Source organism: Oncorhynchus nerka, linkage group LG3 (genome assembly GCF_034236695.1).
Source record: "Oncorhynchus nerka isolate Pitt River linkage group LG3, Oner_Uvic_2.0, whole genome shotgun sequence".
NCBI lineage: Eukaryota > Metazoa > Chordata > Actinopteri > Salmoniformes > Salmonidae > Oncorhynchus > Oncorhynchus nerka.
In genome coordinates this window covers 12,725,877-12,750,277 of record NC_088398.1, presented here as the reverse complement: position 1 = coordinate 12,750,277, position 24,401 = coordinate 12,725,877, and the positions used below count along the sequence as shown (strand labels likewise).

The window sequence follows — 24,401 nt, the reverse complement described above, 5'->3', positions numbered from 1 at the left end:
GGAAATTGTGTGAAAAAAATATGGAATAAATGTTCGAATAAGGCTGTAACTTAACAAATTGTGGGTAAAGTTAAGGGGTCTGAATACTTTCTGAATACACTGTAGCTGTAGACTCCAATGGCTTCAGACGCTAGACGCCATAAGAGTCTACAGCCATGTCTCAGAGTAAACGCTTAGTAACCTTCCTGATCTACACCTAGCCAGAGGGATACCCATAAGACATGCCTGGCTTAAGATGGGTTATGCCTCTAGGATCCCCCGGTTCTAGTGATGTTAACTCCCCAGTCTGTGTCCCCATCCAGGGCTGATCCTGAGGCGGTGCACCCTGGATGATGAGGGAATAGCCTACTGGGAGAACCCCACTTATATGAAGTGTATCTCCAATGACTACCGCAGCATCCAAACACTGGTGAGTACCAGAGAGATGACCAACGATTGAAAATGTACTCTTGTACATTACATCTGAAAACAGAAGCATCCAAACACTGGTTCAATACATCCCACTGGGCACAGATGTACCGTTGGTGTAAGGTAATGTCTTTGAAAGAGAAACAATGTTGACCAACCGTTACTAACAAATCATAAATGGTCAAGACCAAATTAAGAAGACAGACAGGAAATGTATGTTAGTGATCAGAAGATCACCTCTATTCAGTGGTGATATGTTCTGAGTGCTTCACTCATACCTTTCCTCCACAGACTCGGGAACACCTGTCCAAGGCCCAGCGGGGGCTTGTGGGGGATGGAGTTTCAGAGGTGATGACCAAGCTCAGGGTGACGTCCAGCGATGGGACCAGCTACAGTGGAGACTTGCTGGCCATAGTGGACGTACTGAAGAACATGACAGAGATCTTCAGAAGGGCCTACAACAGCCCCAGCAATGCAGACATGAGAGTAAGAGGAGGGAGCATGTGTTTGGATTGGAGGTCATTAGGTCATTAGGTCATTAGGTCATTAAGGTCATTAGGTTTGGGTCAGGGCTACATTTAGAATTGACTGGTGTTAAAGAAATGGCTGGAGGGAATGTTTGTAGTATGTCTATTGATGGCTAATGTTGTAGAGTCATGTCTCATGGCCTCCTCGCTCCATTTCTCTTCCTTCTCTACTGGATCACAGAACTTTGTCCAGTCAGTCAGTAACCTGCTGATGGAGGAGAACAGAGAGAGATGGGAAGAAGCACAACTGGTGAGTTGGTCTCTTTCTCTTCTTCTCACAGACTCCCTGGCGCTTCTTTATGCACACACATGAGCTAGCATGCATGGTCACAGTTTGTGCTCCTTCTTGATGTGTATCGGCCATGTGTTGTACAGAGATCATTTCAATGACTATTCTCTGGTGCCGTTGTGTCTAGCCATTGGCATCATAGTGACATCATACCAGTCTCCCTGGAGATATATGGATGGTGTGTGATGCATATGAACAGTGGGTGTCTGTTTGGTGTTCGCTCCATCAGTTCTCGTCTCTCTCTCTCTCTCTCTCTCTCTCTCTTTCTCTCTCTCTCTCTCTCTCTCTCTCTCTCTCTCTCTCTCTCTCTCTCTCTGGCTTCCCCTATTCTCTCTCTCTTAGTTGGGTCCTAACATCAAGGAGCTGTTCCGGTTGGTGGAAGACTTTGTGGACGTCTACGGTCTTAGGATGAAAGACTTCCAGGACATGGTCGAGGTCACGGATAACTTAGGTAAGCTTTTTCCTTTGACCTTAGTCTCTTTGGCTGTGTCTGAAAATATTGCTTCCTCTGTCCTTGTGTCCTCAATTCTTCTCAAATTGCATGTCTTGAATTCCTCCAAAGCTCATTGGAGGAGGAGGGACTTTGGATCCTCTCCTCCAACGACAGGAATTGTTGAAACAAGGATGGAGAAAGCAAGGATTCGATGGCTTGTAATGTTTTCAGACAGCTGCGCCTTTGTTCGTTCAATGTGGACTTTTTTTATTGAACTATTTGTTTTTTTCCAAGTTAATACTAGGTCTTTAGGCCATGGTGGAAAAGCAGGGATAGCCACATTGGCAGTATTCCAGAGCTGTATAATCGGAATTGGATATGCACCCAGCCAGGACACTAGGGGATCTCATGTGTTAGCGTTGTGTCTGGTGTGTGTGGATCTCACTGGTTCAGTCAGTACAGTCTCTCTATGTCTTTTGGAATCAGAACAGAGAGTGTGAGCAAGGAGGTCTAAATGGGTACCACCCACAAACCAAACATTGCCATTCCCCTGGGTACCACCCACAAACCAAACAGGGCCACCCACACAAACCAAACAGGGCTATAGACAGACTTCCTGGGCTGTTCCCCTGGGTACCACCCACAAACCAAACAGGGCTATAGAACAGACTTCCTGGGCTGTTACCACCCCAAACCAAACAGGGCTATAGAACAGAACACCCACAAACCAAACAGGGCTATAGACAGACATCCTGGGCTGTTCCCCTGGGTACCACCCACAAACCAAACAGGGCTATAGAACAGAGTACCACCCACAAACCAAACAGGGCTATAGAACAGACTTCCTGGGCTGTTCCCCCTGGGTACCACCCACAAACCAAACAGGGCTATAGAACAGACTTCCTGGGCTGTTCCCCCTGGGTACCACCCACAAACCAAACAGGGCTATAGAACAGACATCCTGGGCTGTTCCCCCTGGGTACCACCCACAAACCAAACAGGGCTATAGAACAGACATCCTGGGCTGTTCCCCCTGGGTACCACCCACAAACCAAACAGGGCTATAGAACAGATATCCTGGGCTGTTACCACCCACAAAACCAAACAGGGCTAGAACAGACTTCCTGGGCCACCCACAAACCAAACAGGGCTATAGAACAGACATCCTACCACCCACAAACCAAACAGGGCTGTTCCCCTGGGTACCACCCACAAACCAAACAGGGCTATAGAACAGACTTCCTGGGCTGTTCCCCCTGGGTACCACCCACAAACCAAACAGGGCTATAGAACAGACTTCCTGGGCTGTTCCCCCTGGGTACCACCCACAAACCAAACAGGGCTATAGAACAGACTTCCTGGGCTGTTCCACAAACCCCTAGGTACCACCCACAAACCAAACAGGGCCCACAAACCAAACATAGAACAGACTTCCTGGGTACCACCCACAAACCAAACAGGGCTGACTTCCTTCCCCCTGGGTACCACCCACAAACCAAACAGGGCTATAGAACAGACTTCCTGGTCTGGGCCACCCACAAACCCCTAGAACAGACATCCTGGGCTGTACCACCCACAAACCAAACAGGGCTATAGAACAGACTTCCTGGGCTGTTTCCCCTGGGTACCACCCACAAACCAAACAGGGCTATAGAACCATCCTGGGCTGTTCCCCCTGGGTACCACCCACAAACCAAACAGGGCTATAGAACAGATCCTTACCACCCACAAACCTGGGCTATAGAACAGACATCCTGGGCTGTTCCCTCTACCACCCACAAACCAAACAGGGCTATAGAACAGACATCCTGGGCTGTTCCCCTGGGTACCACCCACAAACCAAACTGCTATAGAACAGACATCCTGGGCTGTACCACCCACAAACCAAACAGGGCTATAGAACAGACTTCCTGGGCTGTTCCCCCTGGGTACCACCCACAAACCAAACAGGGCTATAGAACAGACCACCCACAAACCAAACAGGGCTATAGAACAGACATCCTGGGCTGTTTCCACTGGGTACCACCCACAAACCAAACAGGGCTATAGAACAGACTTCCTGGGCTGTTCCCCCTGGGTACCACCCACAAACCAAACAGGGCTATAGAACAGACATCCTGGGCTGTTTACCACCCACAAACCAAACAGGGCTAGGGTACCACCCACAAACCAAACAGGGCTATAGAACAGACATCCTGGGCTGTTCCCCCTGGGTACCACCCACAAACCAAACAGGGCTATAGAACAGACATCCTACCACCCACAAACCAAACAGGGCTGTTGGGCCCCCTGGGTACCACCCACAAACCAAACAGGGCTATAGAACAGACATCCTGGGCTGTTCCCTCTGGGTACCACCCACAAACCAAAAGGGCCAAACAGGGCTATAGAACAGACATCCTGGGCTGCTTAGAACAGACATCCCCCTGGGTACCACCCACAAACCAAACAGGGCTATAGAACAGACATCCTGGGCTGTTCCCTCTGGGTACCACCCACAAACCAAACAGGGCTATAGAACAGACATCCTGGGCTGTTCCCCCTGGGTACCACCCACAAACCAAACAGGGCTATAGAACAGACATCCTGGGCTGTTCCCTCTGGGTACCACCCACAAACCAAACAGGGCTATAGAACAGACATCCTGGGCTGTTCCCACTGGGCACACACTGGTTGAATCAACATTGTTTCCACGGCATTTCAACCAATGTGAAATAGATGTTGAATTGACGTCTGTGCCCAGTTTGGTTGTGTCTCAAGAGATCCTAAAATCACACTCACAATCTGCTCAGTTCCAGACCAGTGACTGTGAACTTCTGTTTACACATGCACAAACACACAAACAAACATGCGCGCGGGCACACACTCTTGCGCACACACACACACATACACACAAACACAAGGACTGTGAACTCCTCTGTTTCACGCAGCATATAATATTTACAGAACTAACAGCATCCCACCAGCAGGCGCTTGGCTTCTAGCTGACCTGCAGATGAACATGGCACAGTGTGTATAGGGAGGTCTGTAGCTGGCGTGTCTGGGGAGTGTGTGGAGGAGTGGTGGGGCCTGCCGTAAGGTTCTGTTTCTAGCTCTGCCCAGCCCAATACCCGCCTCGCTGTCTGCACTGCAGCCGAACCTCCACCCAAACCCACCGCCACACCGCTCCTAGTTACTGACCTCACACTCCCTAGTCCCACACATATCACACAGAGAGAGAGAGAGAGAGAGAGAGAGAGAGAGAGAGGAGAGAGAGAGAGAGAGAGACAGAGACAGAGAGAGAGAGAGAGAGAGAGAGAGAGAGAGAGAGAGAGAGAGAGAGAGAGAGAGAGAGAGGGATGGATGGATGGATGGATGGATGGATGGATGGATGGATGGATGGATGGATGGAGAAAGATAAGGAAAATAAACAAGTTAGTTATTACTGTATTTAGATAGCTATAATTTAAATATGTACATAGTGAGAAAGAAGATGCTGGCCAAACAAATGGCTGACGCACATTATAAACTGGATGGATCAAGCCCTGAATGCTAATTGGATGATGGTTCGAGCCCTGAATGCTAATTGGCTGTCATACCCGTATACCACAAGTTCGACAAAACACTTATTTTTACTGCTCTAATTATGTTGGTAACCAGTTTATAATAGCATTAAGGCACCTCGGGGGTTTGTGGTATTTGGCCAAAATACAACAGCTAAGGGCTGTATCCAGGCATCCTGCGTTGCATCGTACGTAAGAACAGACCTTAGCCGTAGAATATTGCCCATATACCACACCCCCTCGGGCCTTATTGATTAAGTAAGTGATGAGTCATGAGTTTATGTAGTGAATAAAATATAGCTCTCTCTCTCTCCAGTTCTGTCCATCCACAAGCGTCCGGTGGCGGGTAATGCAGACATCAGCTTCCCTATGAAGGGCTGGAAGGGGATGATGGACTGGGCCCGCAGCTCTGAGGACAGAGTTACTGTCTCCAAGAACATCCTCTCCACAGGCAAGCCAGGTGAGAGCATACACACACACACACACACACACACACAGACAGACAGACAGACAGACAGACAGACAGACAGACAGACAGACAGACAGACAGACAGACAGACAGACAGACAGACAGACAGACAGACAGACAGACAGACAGACAGACAGACAGACAGACAGACAGACAGACAGACAGACAGACAGACAGACAGACAGACAGACACACACACACACATACACACACCCAAACATTCATACAAAATTTGCATATGGAATTGCACTTGACATTTGAGAGCCTCCAGACTCTCACCTCTGTCGAGACGTGGGGTTCCTCAGCCAATGGGATAGTTTTGGTTCTCTCTGTGACATAGATCATTACCACGGCTACCATGCTAATGAACCAGTCACTTGCTAATCAGAAGTCAACAGGAGCCAATCAGGGGCAATTAAAGCTAATCTCCTCCCCCACTGGTAGAAGTGTCTCCATGGCGGCAACAGCATATCAACAGTCACTCATGCCTCTCACCTGCTGCTCTATACTGGGCATGGCTCACAGGGGGCCATGCCCAGATGCACTGATTGAAATGTTTTTCCTCAGCCGCCTCTCTGAAACTTATCAGAGCAGTAAAAATGGGGGACATGCATCGAAACACACAAACACACACACACATGCGCGCGCGTGCGCACACACAGACACGCATGCACACACACAGACACACGCACACCCCCCACACAAACACACACAACAGTGCACTGTATAATTGTTAAATATCCCCATTTGTTGCCTCTCTACTGCTGTGATCATTCTGGCTGAACATATTGGCTAGCAGGCCCATTATATGAAGGGGTGTGCAAGATACTTTATGTCACACACACACAGACATGCATACACAAACTTTCCCTCTCTCTCGCTCGGTTCCTCCCTGATGCCCATGGGATCTCAGCTGCCTGGCCTGGAGCAGTATAGTACCCATTGCACGCTGCCTGGCCTGGAGCAGTATAGTACCCTCTGCATGCTGCCTGGCCTACTTCTGTGTCCTCTCAGCACACATCCACACAGCCAGCCTGCCAGACACAGCGTGTTGGAGCGTGAGAGAGAGCTGAGGTCCTTTAGATAGAGGAACAGATGGACTTTGTGGGTTTCTGTCTGTGACACTACATCAGGAGACAGCTTCAGGCTCTGTCCTTCTCTTCTTTCCTTCTGCCCAGCAGTTTAGTTTAGCTGTGACACAGGTTGGACTAAATCTCATATTTTTCTGGGTTTTTCTGGGTGTGTTTTTTGTCTTTTTTGCCAGTGCAGTCTGCCATCACAGCATACCATGCCCAGCCATGCTACCATGGCAACCCTTTTCGTTGCATGAAATACATTGTTGTGTGACAGTGGAAAGTTATTCAATGTTATCTGGCCTTTTGCATTTGGCTGTGTGTGTGTGTGTGTGTGTGTGTGTGTGTGTGTGTGTGTGTGTGTGTGTGTGTGTGTGTGTGTGTGTGTGTGTGTGTGTGTGTGTGTGTGTGTGTGTGTATGTGTGTGTGTGTGTGTGTGTGGGTGTGTGGGTGTGTAAGTGCATGCATGTGTAAACAATCATGTTTATTAGGTATGTTCCAATGGCTATTTAGTGATTATGAGTAAGTCTGGATGTAAGTGTGTTTGTGTGTGAGTGATGATGTCGTGTGAGTGTCTGTTTATAGATGGGTAGTTATGTAGGCCAGCTGCAGAGGTACAGAGCCAAGAGGACAGGAGGGAGGCTGGCTGACCTGTACTCCCTCTCCTGCTGTCCTTCAGCACAGACCACTAAGACTAGAGCTGCAGGTCATCACACACACCTGCACACACCACTGACACACTAACACAAACACACACCACTGACACACTAACACAAACACACGTCACTCCTCCATCTCTCCCTTTTTTAATGGATTCTGAACTCTCTCTCTCTCTCTCGCCCTCTCTCTCTCTCTCTTTCTCCCTCTCTCTCCCTATATATATATATATATATATATATATATATATATATATATCCCTCTCCCTATTCCTCTCTTTCTCTCCCTCTCTCTCTCTCCCTCTCTCTCTCTCTTTCCCTCTCTCTCTTTCAATTCAATTTCAATTTAAGGGGCTTTCTCTCACTCGCTTTCTTTCTCTCTCTCCCTCTTTTGTGTCTGTTCGTGTGTGTGTTGGTCTGTGTCTGAACGGTGGGCACATGTCTGTGTTGTACTCCAGATACAGATGACTTGTCAGCGTTTGTCACCGGGATCGTTCTCTACAGAAACCTGGGCAGCATCCTATCTCTACAGAGGTGAGAGGGTTTATTGACATCTCTACTTGCAATGCTTTCTCCAAAGATGCGTCAAAAGTAGTGTAATATAAAGGGAATGGGGTGCCATTTGGAACGCAGCCCAGCACAGAACGCATCCCAGAAGCTCTTTTGATTGGTGGCTAATGGGCTTTGAATGCTACCACGTAGTTCCTTAGTCTCTTGTCTGTGAGAAGGATGTCTGAAGGAGCTAGAATGAATAACATTTCAGAGAACGGCTTTATGCTAAGCACATGTATTCAAACACCATGTGTATTTGTGGGCTACAGCTTTCTCTCGTCCAGTGAGGAGTGTTCTCTCCGTTATGTTAATGTTATGTGCGTGTGTAATGAGATGGAGGAACACAGGCTAGCGTGGCGGAATCACACTCAACCCTCCCACATACTTCATTCACTGCAAACGGATGTATTTTGTCGCCCTTTCCTGCCGTCAAATGACCTAGTGGCCTCATGGGTGGAATGTTATTCATATCTTTCATCATTTCATAATTAATCAACGTTATTTCAAAAACACACCTAAAATCCGGTGTTTCAATGTCAAACGGTTTTGTTCTATTTCAGTCTTCTGTGATGTATATAAAGTGTAATATTGGGATGCAAATTCACAAGTTAATACATTTCAACTCTATATCTGACATGGTACAGGTGTCTTATTTTTTAAGCCCATAACCATGTGTGTGAGGTTTCAAAATAGAATTGTTTAAGACTACCAGAAAACACCCTGTGTGAAAACACGCTGATTTAGCCCACTGCAGTAAAAGGTTTTGTAACAGATTCCTCTTTCCATTCACCAAATTGCGGAGTTGGGAAGCTGGAATCATTTGCGAGTGGACGAACGTGCGCGTTTGAAGTGATTGTTTGACAATCAGTTGAAAACATCATGACTGATTGTTTTTATGCCACATTAAAAGGAAATACATATTAGAAGTGATATGACAAATCTTTACTGGGTCTAGGGCACAAGGCCCACAGAGATCATATACAAAATGAATAGGGATTCTATAGGCCTATGTAATTCTATGATTACACCAAGGCTATAAAATATTCATTGTGTGCGCGCTTGGGTGTCCCGTACCGGTAAGAAATTAATTCTACTTTCACCCCAGGGCGTGCATGTGGAAGCTCCTCTTATATCTTGTCTTTATCAGGGCCTAGTTAGTTATTTTTCTTTCCTTTTTTTCCCTCAGATTTTTTTTACCCTTCAAGGAAATGTGATCAGTTTTAGACAGAGGCTGACTGACACAAACGTTTACGTTGACTGATTGCGTTCTGAGAAGTGAGAGGGAGAAAGAGCGAGAGGGAGAAAGAGCGAGAGGGAGAAAGAGCGAGAGGGAGAAAGAGCGAGCGGGAGAAAGAGCGAGAGGGAGAGGGAGTGGGGGCAGTGAAACACTGTCTATTTCAAACGGGACACGGGTTAAGTGCTGGGACATACAAGGGTGTCTTGAGGGACATGTGTGCTGTGTTAGGGAGAGATGGGAACGTGTTGTAGGGATGGGACAATATTACTGCAGGGAGGTTTGAGTTGGTTGAAGGGAACAGCGATTGACAACGATGACAATGATGTGTGGTTCTCACGTGATATGTCACCTGACCATGTGTGTTGTCCTATGCTGGTGACACCACTCTGTCCCTCCCTCCAGAAACAGCACCGTGCTCAACTCCAAGGTGGTGTCTGTGACCATCAAGCCCACCCCAGGATCCCTCTCTACCCCGGTGGAGGTCCAGTTCTCACACCTTTACAACGTGAGTGACCTTTCACATCTGACCCTCTGACCTGAGCAGTGACCTCAGTAGTAATTGACCTCTGTAGTGTAACAGAGTAGGAAGGGCCTTGACAAATCATGTGGCTTATCGCATAAAAACACACACTACTGATATTTGAGAGCATTTCAAAAGACTTACCATGCCTTTATCACTGAAAATCACTTTTAGCACTTAGAAAAGCACTAGACAAATCAATTTCTTCATCCCCTCACATGGAGGTATATGAGAACATCTGTAATCAGAGCATATGTTCATGGAGGTATATGGAGGTATATGAAAACATCTGTAATCAGAGCATATGTTCATGGAGGTATATGGAGGTATATGAAAACATCTGTAATCAGAGCATATGTCCATGGAGGTATATGGAGGTATATGAGAACATCTGTAATCAGAGCATATGTCCATGGAGGTATATGGAGGTTTATGAGAACATCTGTAATCAGAGCATATCTCCATGAAGGTATATGGAGGTTTATGAGAACATCTGTAATCAGAGCATATCTCCATGGAGGTATATGAGAACATCTGTAATCAGAGCATATGTCCATGGAGGTATATGGAGGTTTATGAGAACATCTGTAATCAGAGCATATGTCCATGGAGGTATATGGAGGTTTATGAGAACATCTGTAATCAGAGCATATCTCCATGGAGGTATATGGAGGTATATGAGAACATCTGTAATAAGAGCATATGTCCATGGAGTTATATGGAGGTTTATGAGAACATCTGTAATCAGAGCATATGTCCATGGAGGTATATGGAGGTATATGAGAACATCTGTAATCAGAGCATATGTCCATGGAGGTATATGGAGGTTTATGAGAACATCTGTAATCAGAGCATATGTCCATGGAGGTATATGGAGGTTTATGAGAACATCTGTAATCAGAGCATATGTCCATGGAGGTATATGGAGGTTTATGAGAACATCTGTAATCAGAGCATATGTCCATGGAGGTATATGGAGGATGAGAACATCTGTAATCAGAGCATATGTCCATGGAGGTATATGTCCATGGATATGGAGGTTTATGAGAACATCTGTAATCAGAGCATATGTCCATGGAGGTATATGGAGGTATATGAGAACATCTGTAATCAGAGCATATGTCCATAGAGGTATATGGAGGTATATGAGAACATCTGTAATCAGAGCATATGTCCATGGAGGTATATGGAGGTTTATGAGAACATCTGTAATCAGAGCATATCTCCATGGAGGTATATGGAGGTATATGAGAACATCTGTAATCAGAGCATATGTCCATGGAGGTATATGGAGGTATATGAGAACATCTGTAATCAGAGCATATGTCCATGGAGGTATATGGAGGTTTATGAGAACATCTGTAATCAGAGCATATGTCCATGGAGGTATATGGAGGTATATGAGAACATCTGTAATCAGAGCACATGTCCATGGAGGTATATGGAGGTATATGAGAACATCTGTAATCAGAGCATATGTCCATGGAGGTATATGGAGGTTTATGAGAACATCTGTAATCAGAGCATATCTCCATGGAGGTATATGGAGGTTTATGAGAACATCTGTAATCAGAGTATATGTCCATGGAGGTATATGAGAACATCTGTAATCAGAGCATATGTCCATGGCCACAGGAAGATGATTTGTAGTGTGGATGCACTCTTTTCTTTTGGTATATTTTTAATTGAGATTTTTCAGGGTGTGCTGCAGCCCCCTCAGCACCCCTACTAACCGCGTCTATGCATATGTCAACCATGTGACCGTTTCTCTCTCTGTCTGATCAGGGCACCACAAACCAGACCTGCATCTCCTGGGACGAGAGTGACAGGTAAGGCCTTTGTTAATTTCCTTTGGTTATTCACTCATGTGCCGGCTGGGCTGACCCTAGACGCTGCCAGACTGCAGTGTGGAGCCTGGGGGTGGAACTGCCTGAATCAACTGAATAATAGGACCTCTATGATTCTACCTGGCTCTGAAAACAGAAATATAATTACTAGAATGGACATCCTCATTCAAGTCAATTTACCATGATGGGTGGACTAGCAGCCAGGATGTAAGGTAAGAAGTGTACCCATAACCAGGACCTAAAGTCATTATATTTCTATGGTGGACCCGCCTGGCTACCTGGCTCTGAAACACCTGCTGGTGTGGACCATCACAGTGAGGGATAGAACTTTGGGAGACGGCCTCACATCACCTCATCTCCCACTGTGACTGTGTGTTCCGTGGCTGTTCCCGCTCCACTGTTTCTCATCTTGACGAAGTGCACATGACACACACTGACCCTGTAGAAAGGTGCTGAGTTTGTCAGACGGTTCCGGAGCTCCTCTCTGTGGGTGACGGGAGATGGGACGGGGTTGACACTAACCCCTACCCTGCTAACACCGCGCCGACAGTGATGCAGGATGTAGAAAATTAAAAGTGTCGCTCACAGCTTTCTCTCCTGTGCAGCCGCGCGCACACGAACCAAGAGGGATGAATGGAGAGTGCTTTGGGATCTACTGAGAGAGGGAGAGAGTGTATATATGTGTAGTAAGAGAGAGAGAGAGAGACAGAGAGAGAGAGAGAGAGAGAGAGAGAGAGAGAGAGAGAGAGAGAGAAAGAGAAAGAGAGAGAGAGAAAGAGAGAGAGAGAGAGAGAGAGAGAGAGAAGAGAGAGAGAGACAGAGAGAGAGAGAGAGAGACAGAGAGAGAGAGAGAGAGAGAGAGAGAGAGAGAGAGAGAGAGAGAGAGAGAGAGAGAGAGAGAGAGAGAGAGAGAGAGAGAGATAGAGGGAGAAATGCATTACACAGTTCAATTGCACAGCTAATGTGGGTCTGTTTCACACACTCTTCATATGCTTCATACCCTTTTTGTTTTAAACCCCAAAACAGAGACAGTGAGTGAGTGAGTAAGTGTGTGAGAGAGAGAGAGAGAGAGAGAAAAAAGAGAGAAGAGAGAGAGAGAACAAGAGAGAGAGCGAGAAAGAGAGAGCGAGAGAGAGAGAGAAAGCACAATGTGCCCATGGGCCTTATTGCAATGCAGGTTGGACATTTGCATTTAGATAAGTGCCTACACTTGTATTACTGAAACGAGGCATAGAACAGAGCGATATTTTGCCTTAAAAAAAAGTTGAACCAGGTAAATATAGACCAAGAGAGAGAAAGAACGACCGAACAATGAGGGAAGAGGAGAGAGACAGGGTTGAGAGAAAGCAAGAGGGATGAGAGAGGATATAGGAAGATGGATAGAGAGGCAGAGCGAGAGAGAGGCAGAACAAAACAAAATCTAATCTAGCTTCACCCACCATGTTGGGGAGTGTGGGGAGAGAAGGGGGAGGCGAGGGAGGCGGTGGGGAGTGACATGTTCTAAGCAAAATGTAAATCCATCTTGGACAGCAGCTATGATTAATGAGTTAATTTTGGGGGGAGAAATTGAAATGTGAGGTGTCCTTGTCATGGTGGTGTCTTGTTGATAAGGGCTGTGAGAGAGCGAGGCAAGCGGGTGTGAGACGGGTGGTCTTCTCTCCTAGGGCTCACACTTCGGTCTGGGGCGGGGGACCAATAAACAACAGCAGTGTTGCCATCCTGGCCTGCAGGTTGGCATTTATTGTAATGAATCTTGCCCTGGAGGCAGCTCTGCAGAGAGGTCACTACCTGGCACAGACACAAAGTTATAAAATCTGATTTCCAACCTAACCCTAAACTTAACTTTAACCTTAACCACACTGCTAACCCTAATGCCTACACCCTAACCTTATATTAAGATCTAGTGGAAATCGCTCAGTTCTGCTCCAGGGCAAGATTCATAACAATAAACGTCAACCTGCTCCTGACCTGGCCCAGTTACCCTCCCTACCTTATTTCTCCTCGCACACCTCCAGTTCTTTAGAAACCCACAATGTGATTTGTTCCCTTTACAGTTAGTTCCTTGAATTTAGCTTCCCCTGTTCTTTAATCTGTCTGTTGGTTTTAGTTAATGCATAATTTATTATGATTTCCATCGCTGGGTGTTATAGCACCAGATTCAACCATTTCTGAAATAATGTCAAATATTCGTCTGGGCTTGATTGAGCTTGTCTTGGAACCAATAGAAACGTTGGAAAAGTTGCCAACCCTGCCCATCTGGCTCTGTAGGTAGACTAGAGCAAACGCTAATATTATTTGAACCCAGGGATGTCTGGGATGTTGTGGCTGTCAGGCAGGCCCTGCTGTCCCATTCATTCATGTGGTCCTGGCCTGTTGTTGGCAGGGACCGTTCACACATGCCGTGCTGCTGGACCGCCACCCAAATTATCCCATTAGACCGCAGTGAGGCCTGTGTGTGTGTGTATGTGTGTGTATGTGTGTGTATGTGTGTGTGTGTGTGTGTGTGTGTGTGTGTGTGTGTGTGTGTGTGGTGTGTGTGTGTGTGTGTGTGTGTGTGTGTGTGTGTGTGTGTGTGTGTGTGTGTGTGTGTGTGTGTGTGTGTGTGTGTGTGTGTGTGTGTGTGTGTGTGTGTGTGTGTGTGTGTGTGTGTGTGTTGCTGTGGCTTGCTGTGTGGTTGGGAGAGCGGCCTAATCGTGTCATCCACAGAGACTCTGCGCTGAGATATAATATTGGATTTCTGTTAGGGTGATGTGCTAATGTTAGCACTGAGCCTACTCCTGGGGCTACAAGACTGTACTACTCTCTCTCTCTCTCTCTTTCTTTCTCTCTCTCTCTCACTCTCGCTCTCTCTCTCTGCTCGTCATGGTTTTCACCCCTCAGCACTCTCCAACCAGATGCACCATGGATAACCCTATCAAGGGCTGCTGTGAGGTGGCCCTGTTAGAGGCCATGGTGTGTTGTGATGAGATGTCCTTGGCCCTGAGGTACAGACCTGGGTTCAAATAGTATTGGGTTTCTTTCAAATACTTCATTTGCTCTTGATTGAGCCTGCCTAGCTCAATGGAACCACTAGAAGAATCAACACAATGCAAACCCTGCCCCACGGGCTCTCCAGACTGAAGCAATGAAATGCTTCAAAGTATTGGAAAGAACACAACTACAATTTGAACCCAGGTCTGCTGAAGCACAGTCCCAGGCTGTCACTGGTTTGTTGATTTGTTGGTTGGTTAAAACCCTGGGGGCTGCTGTGTGTTCCTGGTGCCACTAGCCCCAGAGACCTGTAGGGGACAATGTTCCCCCAGTCTTGATGAGTCCCTTTGGGGACCACTCTGTTTGTGAAGAGTATGTAAGGGCTCACTTGAGATGGATGGAGTGTGACATCACCAATGTGCCAACCAGCATCACTGTGCCATGGGAGAGAGAAACACACAACTCCCATGAAGACATGAGGAAACAATAACCATCGGGTCATTCTCTGTGCACCTGCAGTCAGACCAAAATGAAGAGAGGAGTAAAACTGAGCCATGCACAAAACAAGAGAAGTCTTCTTTATTATTTAAACCAACTGGGTTTGGCGTGTTGTCTTTGTCAGGGTTTTAGAACAGCTGTGTGGTAATGTAGCCACTTGTGGAAGGTCTGATGTTGTAAACAACAATTAAATAGTTGTGCTCTGGTATTACAGCACCATGCATAGTGGGAAAATATGGTTTCTGATATTTGGAGTTCAGCACCACATGGCAGTGGACAGCGTACAGGCAATGCAATGTCACTGGCCACCGAGAATACCCCATTCAATGAGGGAAGAGGCCTGCAAGCAAGATGTCTAGAGGGGAAGGCTCCCCATGAACTCCACGCTAAGCTGTTAGGCAATGTTGTTTTTGAATGTTAAAACTTTAGAATTGTTAGTAATGCTTTATAGTAAAAGTGGGTAAAAGTTTAGTCAATCCAATAAACAGTGAGTGACAAAGTGGTGTGGATTCAGCCTGGTCCATTTAGGGTAATTAAGACTTAGAAAAATATGGTATCTGTCAAAGTTCAGAGAAAATTCAGAATTCACGTTTTGATTAATATGCTCAACTGAAGAATGGTGAACAATATAACATAAAAATGAACTACATGTGTCTTTAAAGTGCTTTCTTATTGGGTTAGAATTTAATTTATTGTTGATGTATGGTCCAGTACGCTACAACAAAGGCCTAGACCAGGCCATCAAAAACCTATTTACCTGTAAATTGAAGTTAGGATGGCATTACAGCCTCATGAAGTACTGTAAAATGGGTTCACACAATAAAACATGTTTTCCAGCTGATTAATTGTATATTAGGTACACAAATATGATCTCTTTAGCTTTTAAATGGTTCCACCAATAACGCAATCTAAATCTAGGGATAAATAATGAAATTCAATAATAACTTAGATTTGCATTATTATTATAATTTTTAAAATTATCATTATTGTTGTTGTTCTTATTGCTATTGTTTGTTTTTGGGTCATTTGTGAATTCCACCTCTATATTGCAATAACCTGGCCAAGCAGAAACCTGAGCTGCACGGCGTCTGGCTCACAGATAACCTTTCATCACCATTTTCACTGCGTTTTCTGCGCTCTTGCTCGATAACCGCGAAGATGCAAAAGGGGATTTGGAATTAAATAGCTGGTGTCTGTAACGTGGTGGGGGATTTGACTAGCTTTCCCCCGTTTTTATTCACCGCAGCGCTCTCTCTCTTTTCCCGCAGCTCTTCGCTGCTCGGATCGTGGTCTGCCAGGGGCTGCAGAGCCGTGCCTGTCGACTCATTGAGAACCAAATGCGTGTGTAACAGACTCTCAACCTTCGCCATTTTAGCACGGCTAAATCCTGACATGGTAAGTCCGACAACTTCCTTCATTATTTTATGTTAGTGTATCCGAATCGAGGTGCTTGTGTATGTATCTCACGGGTTTAGTGGAAAAGGGCGTCATTGCCATTCGGTATCAACAGAGCCCTCGCGCGCGCCCGCCCTCTCTCTCTCTCCTCTCCTGCTTGAGACATGCAGATGCCATTCAGCAAGGGCTCTGTGTATTCTCAAATAAAGAATTTGGGCATCTTTCAAGTCGTCCCACCGAGCATAAAGGGGAGATTTGTGTCGAGATGACACATTTTAGTCGAGGTACATTCAGTTTATATATTCCAACTGCAAAATGACCGTGTTGACTATTGATTTGCATACATTACATGCTGAATGAGAAATTGTAAGGCTATGTGAATACTTATTTTAGGGTTTTAGATATTCAGCTATTATTATAATCATGTTAAGAGTCCTTGCATTTTCATGTGAACACTGTCCAATGTAACATAGTAACATATTATTCCAGCATTTTGACAAATGAAATAATATTTTTACTGCACATGTCTCCATTGGAATGCTGTTATGCTCCATGTATGCTGCCTAAATATCCTCTAATGATGCATTTACATAAAATGGGCCTAAAATTACAGAACAAATCACAGATAATCAGTATTTGATTCCAACTGGGGAAAAATAGGTGTGTTAATATGACAATATCTTCGTAAATCCAGTGATGGCTCAAACCGCTCAAATGTGGCCCAGATGAAAAGGCCAGTACTGCCTTTGTGAGGAAGTGTTCATTCAGAGTGATTAGTTATTATTAGACTGGAAACTGCCTCTGAAGCAGTTGTTCACTAGTTGCCCTGGTAACAGTATGGAGGGTACCAAGGGCTCTTAAAGCTATAGAAGACCCTGTACTAATTCACCATCACAGCCTTTGCGCTGTGTGGCCTAGATAGAGGGAAGGGAAGAACGGATGGATGGATGAAGGGAGGGATGGAATACCATTACGTTACCCAAAATATTCAGACAGATGAGACATTTACCCGTTTTAGATATGCATGTGGTTTTTATATGGCTGTTCCCAAATGCTACATCAAAAGGAGGGGATGGGGATGAGAAAATGTGCACCTGCAAGCAACGGACAGGCTTGATTTGATGGGTCTTAGGAAAGCAAATAAACACGCCAGACTTTCGCCCTGAGAATCTGCAGCTGTGCGTTTGATGTTCTGTATCTCTGTCTTCTTCATCTCTGTCTCTCTCTTCTCCATCTCTGTCTCTCTCTTCTCCCTCTCTATCTCTCTCTTCTCCATCTCTATCTCTCTCTTCTCCATCTCTGTCTCTCTCTTCTCCATCTCTGTCTCTCTCTTCTCCATCTCTGTCTCTCTCTTCTCCATCTCTGTCTCTCTCTTCTCCATCTCTGTCTCTCTCTTCTCCCTCTCTATCTCTCTCTTCTCCATCTCTATCTCTCCCTTCTCCATCTCTGTCTCTCTCTTCTCCATCTCTGTCTCTGTCTTCTCCATCTCTGTCTCTCTCTTCTCCATCTCTGTCTCTCTCTTCTCCATCTCTGTCTCTCTCTTCTCCATCTCTGTCTCTCTCTTCTCCATCTCTGTCTCTCTCTTCTCCCTCTCTGTCTCTCTCTTCTTCATCTCTGTCTCTCTCTTCTCCCTCTCTGTCTCTCTCTTCTCCCTCTCTGTCTCTCTCTTCTCCCTCTCTGTCTCTCTCTTCTTCATCTCTGTCTCTCTCTTCTTCATCTCTGTCTCTCTCTTCTCCCTCTGTCTCTCTCTTCTCCATCTCTGTCTCTCTCTTCTCCCTCTATGTCTCTCTCTTCTCCCTCTCTGTCTCTCTCTTCTTCATCTCTGTCTCTCTCTTCTTCATCTCTATCTCTCTCTTCTTCATCTCTATCTCTCTCTTCTTCATCTCTGTCACTCTCTTCTTCATCTCTGTCTCTCTCTTCTCTCTCTCTCACACTCCCTCCGTCTTCCCCTCGTCCATCCTACAGCTAAGATTATTCAGCCAGGGGGGGATGATCTTGGAAGTGTGTGTTTGTGTGTGTGTGTGTTTGTGTGTGTGCACCTCTGCAAGATGTTTACAGATCATCACTTGCTATACACCCACAGAAGCAGTTGCTATCCTTATTGCACACAGCTGCACATATGCATACAGTTACACATACTGCACACACACACAGTTACACATACTGCACACACACACACACACACACACACACACACACACACACACACACACACACACACACTGTTTATTTGGCGTGTGCCTGTGCAATGGGCAGCAGTAGTAGTAGCATCATGTGTTAATAGCACTTCGCAAGTGATTTCTGCTTCTCCCCCCCATTCTTCCTTCCATCTCTCTACCTCTATTCATCCCTCTCTCTACCTCTATTCATCCCTCTTTCTACCTCTATTCATCCCCCTCTCTACCTGGGCACTCGACAGGCTATTTCACAGCAGTGTCGCATTCTGGGGGCTTTTAGATGCCCTACGAGAAGCATATTGTGGCAATTATATTCACCTGGTTCTGTGCCAGGAGAGAAGGGCACTCCTTTTCCTCCCTCTCCCTCTCATCCTCCCCCCCTCTCTTTCTTCTTCTTCCTTCCTCCCTCCTGCCATGCTAGTTGGTTTGTGAGACAGCCATGGTTACGGAACAGGCTAATTATTCCTGCAGCAACACTTGCCACATTCTGAATGGCGCAGCCCCTCTCCTCTCCTCTGTCTGCAGCTAGCCTCATACAGCCCCAGAATGACAAACACCCAGTCTCCCACTGTCTCTCTTCTACCCCTTTATCCCATCTTCCTCTCCCTCCTGCTTAGTCATTTTCCCACATCCTTTTCCTCTGCTGCTTTCTCTGCCTCTCTCTCTCTCTCTCTCTCTCTCTCTCTCTCTCCACATAGTAGGTCCCTGTCCCGCCCCTTTATCATTCCCTCTCTTCATCTCTCCTCTCTTGTCTTCTGTAATGTTACCATGTTCAGTCAATCCTACTCAGCTGCAGGCTGTAGAAGGGAAGAGAGAGAGAAAATGCACTGCAGTCCCAAACCTGAACCCAGCAGGCTTGTGTTTTTGGGAATCGGATGAATGAATGAATGAATGGATGTGTGTGTGTGTGTGTGTGTGTGTGTGTGTGTGTGTGTGTGTGTGTGTGTGTGTGTGTGTGTGTGTGTGTGTGTGTGTGTGTGTGTGTGTGCGTGCGTGTGTGTGTGTGTGTGTGAGAGAGAGAGAAAGACAGACAACTCTTTGTTAGAATGTGTCATGGGTCTGTGAGTACGCAGTTCACACACCTACAGACCTGCCATTTACCATGTAACCCATAGTAGACCTCTAGATAGTAAGACATAGATCAACTAACTCAGCAGAACCACAGAACAGCTTTGTGTTTCCCATTATATCAGAGAGACTGTTCCTCATGCTGTAGCTTCACCAGTACTCATTCATAGATGTATGTTTCTTTAGATGCTATCAATCCTACTTGGGTTTGAGTCACATGCAGTCAGATACAGAGTTCAGTGGAAGGTCATGATCAAAGCCAAAGTCTGACTCTACACACTAGACACACCCAGGCTAGGTATCATTGAACTACTGTTTCCATGGTGATTCCCAGAAAATCTTGATGGTGTTGGATAGCTGTTAACACTATGATACTGTATGTATACCTGTATATCTGCATTGATACAGGACAGCAACCAACAAATCAACATCACCATTTAGCCATTTCTGAAGGCAGTTTTGGTTCAACTCTGGGATAACGTAGCCTCTACCGGATGGGAAATCTTTGGTTCAACTCTGGGATAACGTAGCCTCTACCGGATGGGAAGTCTTTGGTTCAACTCTGGGATAACGTAGCCTCTACCGGAAGAAAAGTCTTTGGTTCAACTCTGGGATAACGTAGCCTCTTCCGGATGGGAAGTCTTTGGTTCAACTCTGGGATAACGTAGCTTCTACCGGATGGGAAGTCTTTGGTTCAACTCTGGGATAACGTAGCTTCTACTGGATGGGAAGTCTTTGGTTCAACTCTGGGATAACGTAACCTCTTCCAGATGGGAAGTCTTTGGTTCAACTCTGGGATAACGTAGCCTCTACCGGATGGGAAGTCTTTGGTTCAACTCTGGGATAACGTAGCCTCTACCGGATGGGAAGTCTTTGGTTCAACTCTGGGATAACGTAGCCTCTACCGGATGGGAAGTCTCTGTCTGTCTCACTAGGCGATTGCACTGTACGTGATTCTCATCACACATCCCTGCTCTGCCATTAGTGGAGACAGAGAGGGCTGTAAAAGTTACTCGGTCTCGGCGGACATTGTTCCATTCGGCTGCACTCGTAATCTTTTTCCTTCAGACGGAGAGAGAGAGGGGAACTCACCGCAGTGCAGATTAATCAAAGGATTTAATTCACTTGGCACTCTAGCACACATCAAACCAGGAAACAAGACAGACTATAAACTCCAATTATCTTCTGCTTGAGGGTGGAATGCCCAACCATAGAATAGATGCCCCTACCCCCATCCCTGTCATAAGACTGGCGCTCTCCCTTCCACCTGCATCTCACCTCTAGCTACCTCAACACCACCTCAACCCCCCCCCCCCCTGCATGGCGACCCTCCATCCCTATCCCTTCCCATCAGACCCATTCACCTACATCCACCCCCCCAACACCACCTCAACCCCACCCCCTGCATGGCGACCCTCCATCCCTATCCCTTCCCATCAGACCCATTCACCTACATCCACCCCCAACACCACCTCAACCCCACCCCCTGCATGGCGACCCTCCATCCCTATCCCTTCCCATCAGACCCATTCACCTACATCCATCCCCCAACACCACCTCAACCCCACCCCCTGCATGGCGACCCTCCATCCCTATCCCTTCCCATCAGACCCATTCACCTACATCCATCCCCCAACACCACCTCAACCCCACCCCCTGCATGGCGACCCTCCATCCCTATCCCTTCCCATCAGACCCATTCACCTACATCCACCCCCAACACCACCTCAACCCCACCCCCTGCATGGCGACCCTCCATCGCTATCCCTTCCCATCAGACCCATTCACCTACATCCTCCCCCCAACACCACCTCAACCCCACCCCCGGCATGGCGACCCTCCATCCCTATCCCTTCCCATCAGACCCATTCACCTACATCCACCCCCAACACCACCTCAACCCCACCCCCTGCATGGCGACCCTCCATCCCTATCCCTTCCCATCAGACCCATTCACCTACATCCACCCCCAACACCACCTCAACCCCCCTGCATGGCGACCCTCCATCCCTATCCCTTCCCATCAGACCCATTCACCTACATCCATCCCCCAACACCACCTCAACCCCACCCCCTGCATGGCGACCCTCCATCCCTATCCCTTCCCATCAGACCCATTCACCTACATCCATCCCCCAACACCACCTCAACCCCACCCCCTGCATGGCGACCCTCCATCCCTATCCCTTCCCATCAGACCCATTCACCTACATCCTCCCCCCAACACCACCTCAACCCCACCCCCTGCATGGCGACCCTCCATCCCTATCCCTTCCCATCAGACCCATTCACCTACATCCACCCCCCAACACCACCTCTAGCAAACCTTAGGAAAGACAGCTACCCTTAGAACATGTTTCCTTTTGGAACACATGACACGTTTAATCAAGCTAGTCTTCTAGAGTAAGCAGACTTCATTAAGCAACACTCCTGAACATGGGCTTCTTGAACATCCTCTAGTCTACAGGTCATACCCACATGTTGGATATGGCTTGCTGTTAGCACTGCCGTGTAGAGCACACAATGGTATATTGAGGAACGCAGTCAACACACACGCCTGGCCTGCATTGGGAGAGTGGCATGCCAGTGCCCAGGATGACATGCATGTGAGCCTGCATGCTGCACTGCTCCCTCAGATAGATACACTGTCTGCCAGCTTTCACACTGTTCAGGCCACAGCAGGGAACACTCGTCAGTCAGTGCTGCTAAGCATGTATGAGTCAAGTTTGGGAATTGTGTCTGAAATACACACACAGACACGCTCTTAAACACACAGACACACACACCAGTGAGATGCATAAAGCAGACGCAGGGTCAGTGGGTTGCTGCAGCCTTCCTTCCATCACTGCCTCTGCTGCCACGCTACCGTACCGAAATCCTGCATCACCATGGCAACTAAGATAATGGCTGCTGCGGGAACATAGAGACGGCGATCTGTTGTTGTCGATGCTTTCACAGGAGGAGGTTTATCTTGCTGTGTTTCATAGTAGAACGTTTGAATCTGGCTGAATCAGACTACACGTCTGACAAAATAATCTGTCAAAATGTGCTTCATGGCCTTCAGCTAAGAATCTTTGTGGTGATTAACCTTGGAGTCACCTTGCTCCATATCCAGCCAAGGCCATATCCAGCCAAGGCCCAAACAGCAGCCTGCCTGCCAGCCTTTCTCCAGCTACCTGCTCTTTTTATCAAAGATACCAGATATACCTACCTCTGTACACGACACTGCACATGTCTGTGTGTGTGTGTGTGTGTGTGTGTGGGTGGGGGGGTCCTGTGTGTGTGTGTGTGTGTGTGGGTGGGGGGTCCTGTGTGTGTGTGTGTGTGGGTGGGGGGTCCTGTGTGTGTGTGTGTGTGGGTGGGGGGTCCTGTGTGTGTGTGTGTGTGGGGGGGGTCCTGTGTGTGTGTGTGTGTGTGTGGGTTGGGGGGTCCTGTGTGTGTGGCTGTTTTAGCTTTGCAGTCATGAACCAGGAGAGTGGAAGAAAGAATCTGCTCTTAAAAGGAGAAGAAGACGGCTTCTTTACATGTCTTTACAGTCCCAACAGTCTGTGTGTTGACTGTATGTGTGTCTCCTGCAGAACATGGATAAAATGCAGCTTCCCTCTGTGACGCTGATGGTGGGCTGTGGAGTCTCCTCTCTCACCTTGCTGCTCCTCATCATCATCTATGTGTCGGTCTGGAGGTGAGAACACATCGACTCTGGTCTTTTGTTTCGAGTGGTATCTGAGTAGTTACTATGCCCAGCTGACCTGTATTAGGCTGGTTTGGTTACACATCCTCCATAGGTGCTTGAACCATGCTGGAAATGACAAAGTGGACTAAATCTGAGCCAGCCTACTGCGGTTCAGGTTGGCTTGATAGTGTGAAAAGGCTAGAGCTTTTGAACCGTTTAAGTGAAGGAAGTATGGGTGTGGTTGTTGATGGTTGACGGTCAACTGGGAAAGGTGTGGACCCCTCAACATGTTGTCTCTCCTCAGGTACATTCGCTCCGAGCGCTCCGTCATCCTCATCAACTTCTGCCTCTCCATCATCTCCTCCAACGCCCTCATCCTCATTGGTCAGACGCAGACACGGAACAAGGTAAGAGCCAATGAACAAGCTGTATCTTACCATGCACTCTCTCAAGGTCTTGTAAAGATCCTTTACTCACATCTCTTCTTCTCTTCCCTGTTCCCTCTTTCAACCCCCCTCACACTCTCCTTCTTTCTCCCCCTCTTGTTCTCTTTCTCCCTCACTCTCTGTCCCTCTCTTCCTATCTTGTGTTCTCTCCCTCTCTCAGGTGATCTGCACACTGGTCGCTGCTTTCCTGCATTTCTTCTTCCTGTCGTCGTTCTGTTGGGTTCTGACAGAGGCGTGGCAGTCATACATGGCCGTGACTGGCCGGCTGAGGAACCGCATCATCCGCAAGCGATTCCTGTGTCTGGGCTGGGGTGAGGATGCTGGGGGCAAGGGGGGGGGGGGGGGGGATCAGTTTTATCTGTTTCTCTGTCTGTCCATCTGTGTGTCCGTCCCATCCCTTCCCAGTACTGACCCTTCCCCCTCCTCCTCCTTAGGTCTACCTGCTCTGGTTGTGGCAGTCTCTGTGGGTTTCACCAAAGCTAAGGGATATGGCACTGTCAACTAGTGAGTCTGCTATCCCTGATATTGTTGCTGTGTGTCTCCCTTTGTCTAGACAAATGTACTTTTGTCTCTCTCTCTTTCTGTATCTTTCTTTCTATATACCTGTATACCTCCAGAACT

General features: G+C 47.1%; 1 protein-coding gene across 1 annotated transcript in view; it reads left to right on the top strand.

Moving 5' to 3' along the window:
• LOC115142168 (adhesion G protein-coupled receptor B1-like) overlaps nucleotides 1-24,401 on the top strand; it is a 76,544-nt gene that overhangs the window by 33,631 nt on the left and 18,512 nt on the right. Inside the window, 13 exon segments of the mRNA XM_065008538.1 lie at nucleotides 303-409; nucleotides 700-894; nucleotides 1,117-1,185; nucleotides 1,567-1,675; nucleotides 5,516-5,659; nucleotides 7,856-7,931; nucleotides 9,589-9,691; nucleotides 11,492-11,535; nucleotides 16,290-16,416; nucleotides 23,240-23,343; nucleotides 23,639-23,741; nucleotides 23,941-24,091; nucleotides 24,215-24,284. Coding sequence (XP_064864610.1) covers nucleotides 303-409; nucleotides 700-894; nucleotides 1,117-1,185; nucleotides 1,567-1,675; nucleotides 5,516-5,659; nucleotides 7,856-7,931; nucleotides 9,589-9,691; nucleotides 11,492-11,535; nucleotides 16,290-16,416; nucleotides 23,240-23,343; nucleotides 23,639-23,741; nucleotides 23,941-24,091; nucleotides 24,215-24,284 — 1,402 coding nt within the window.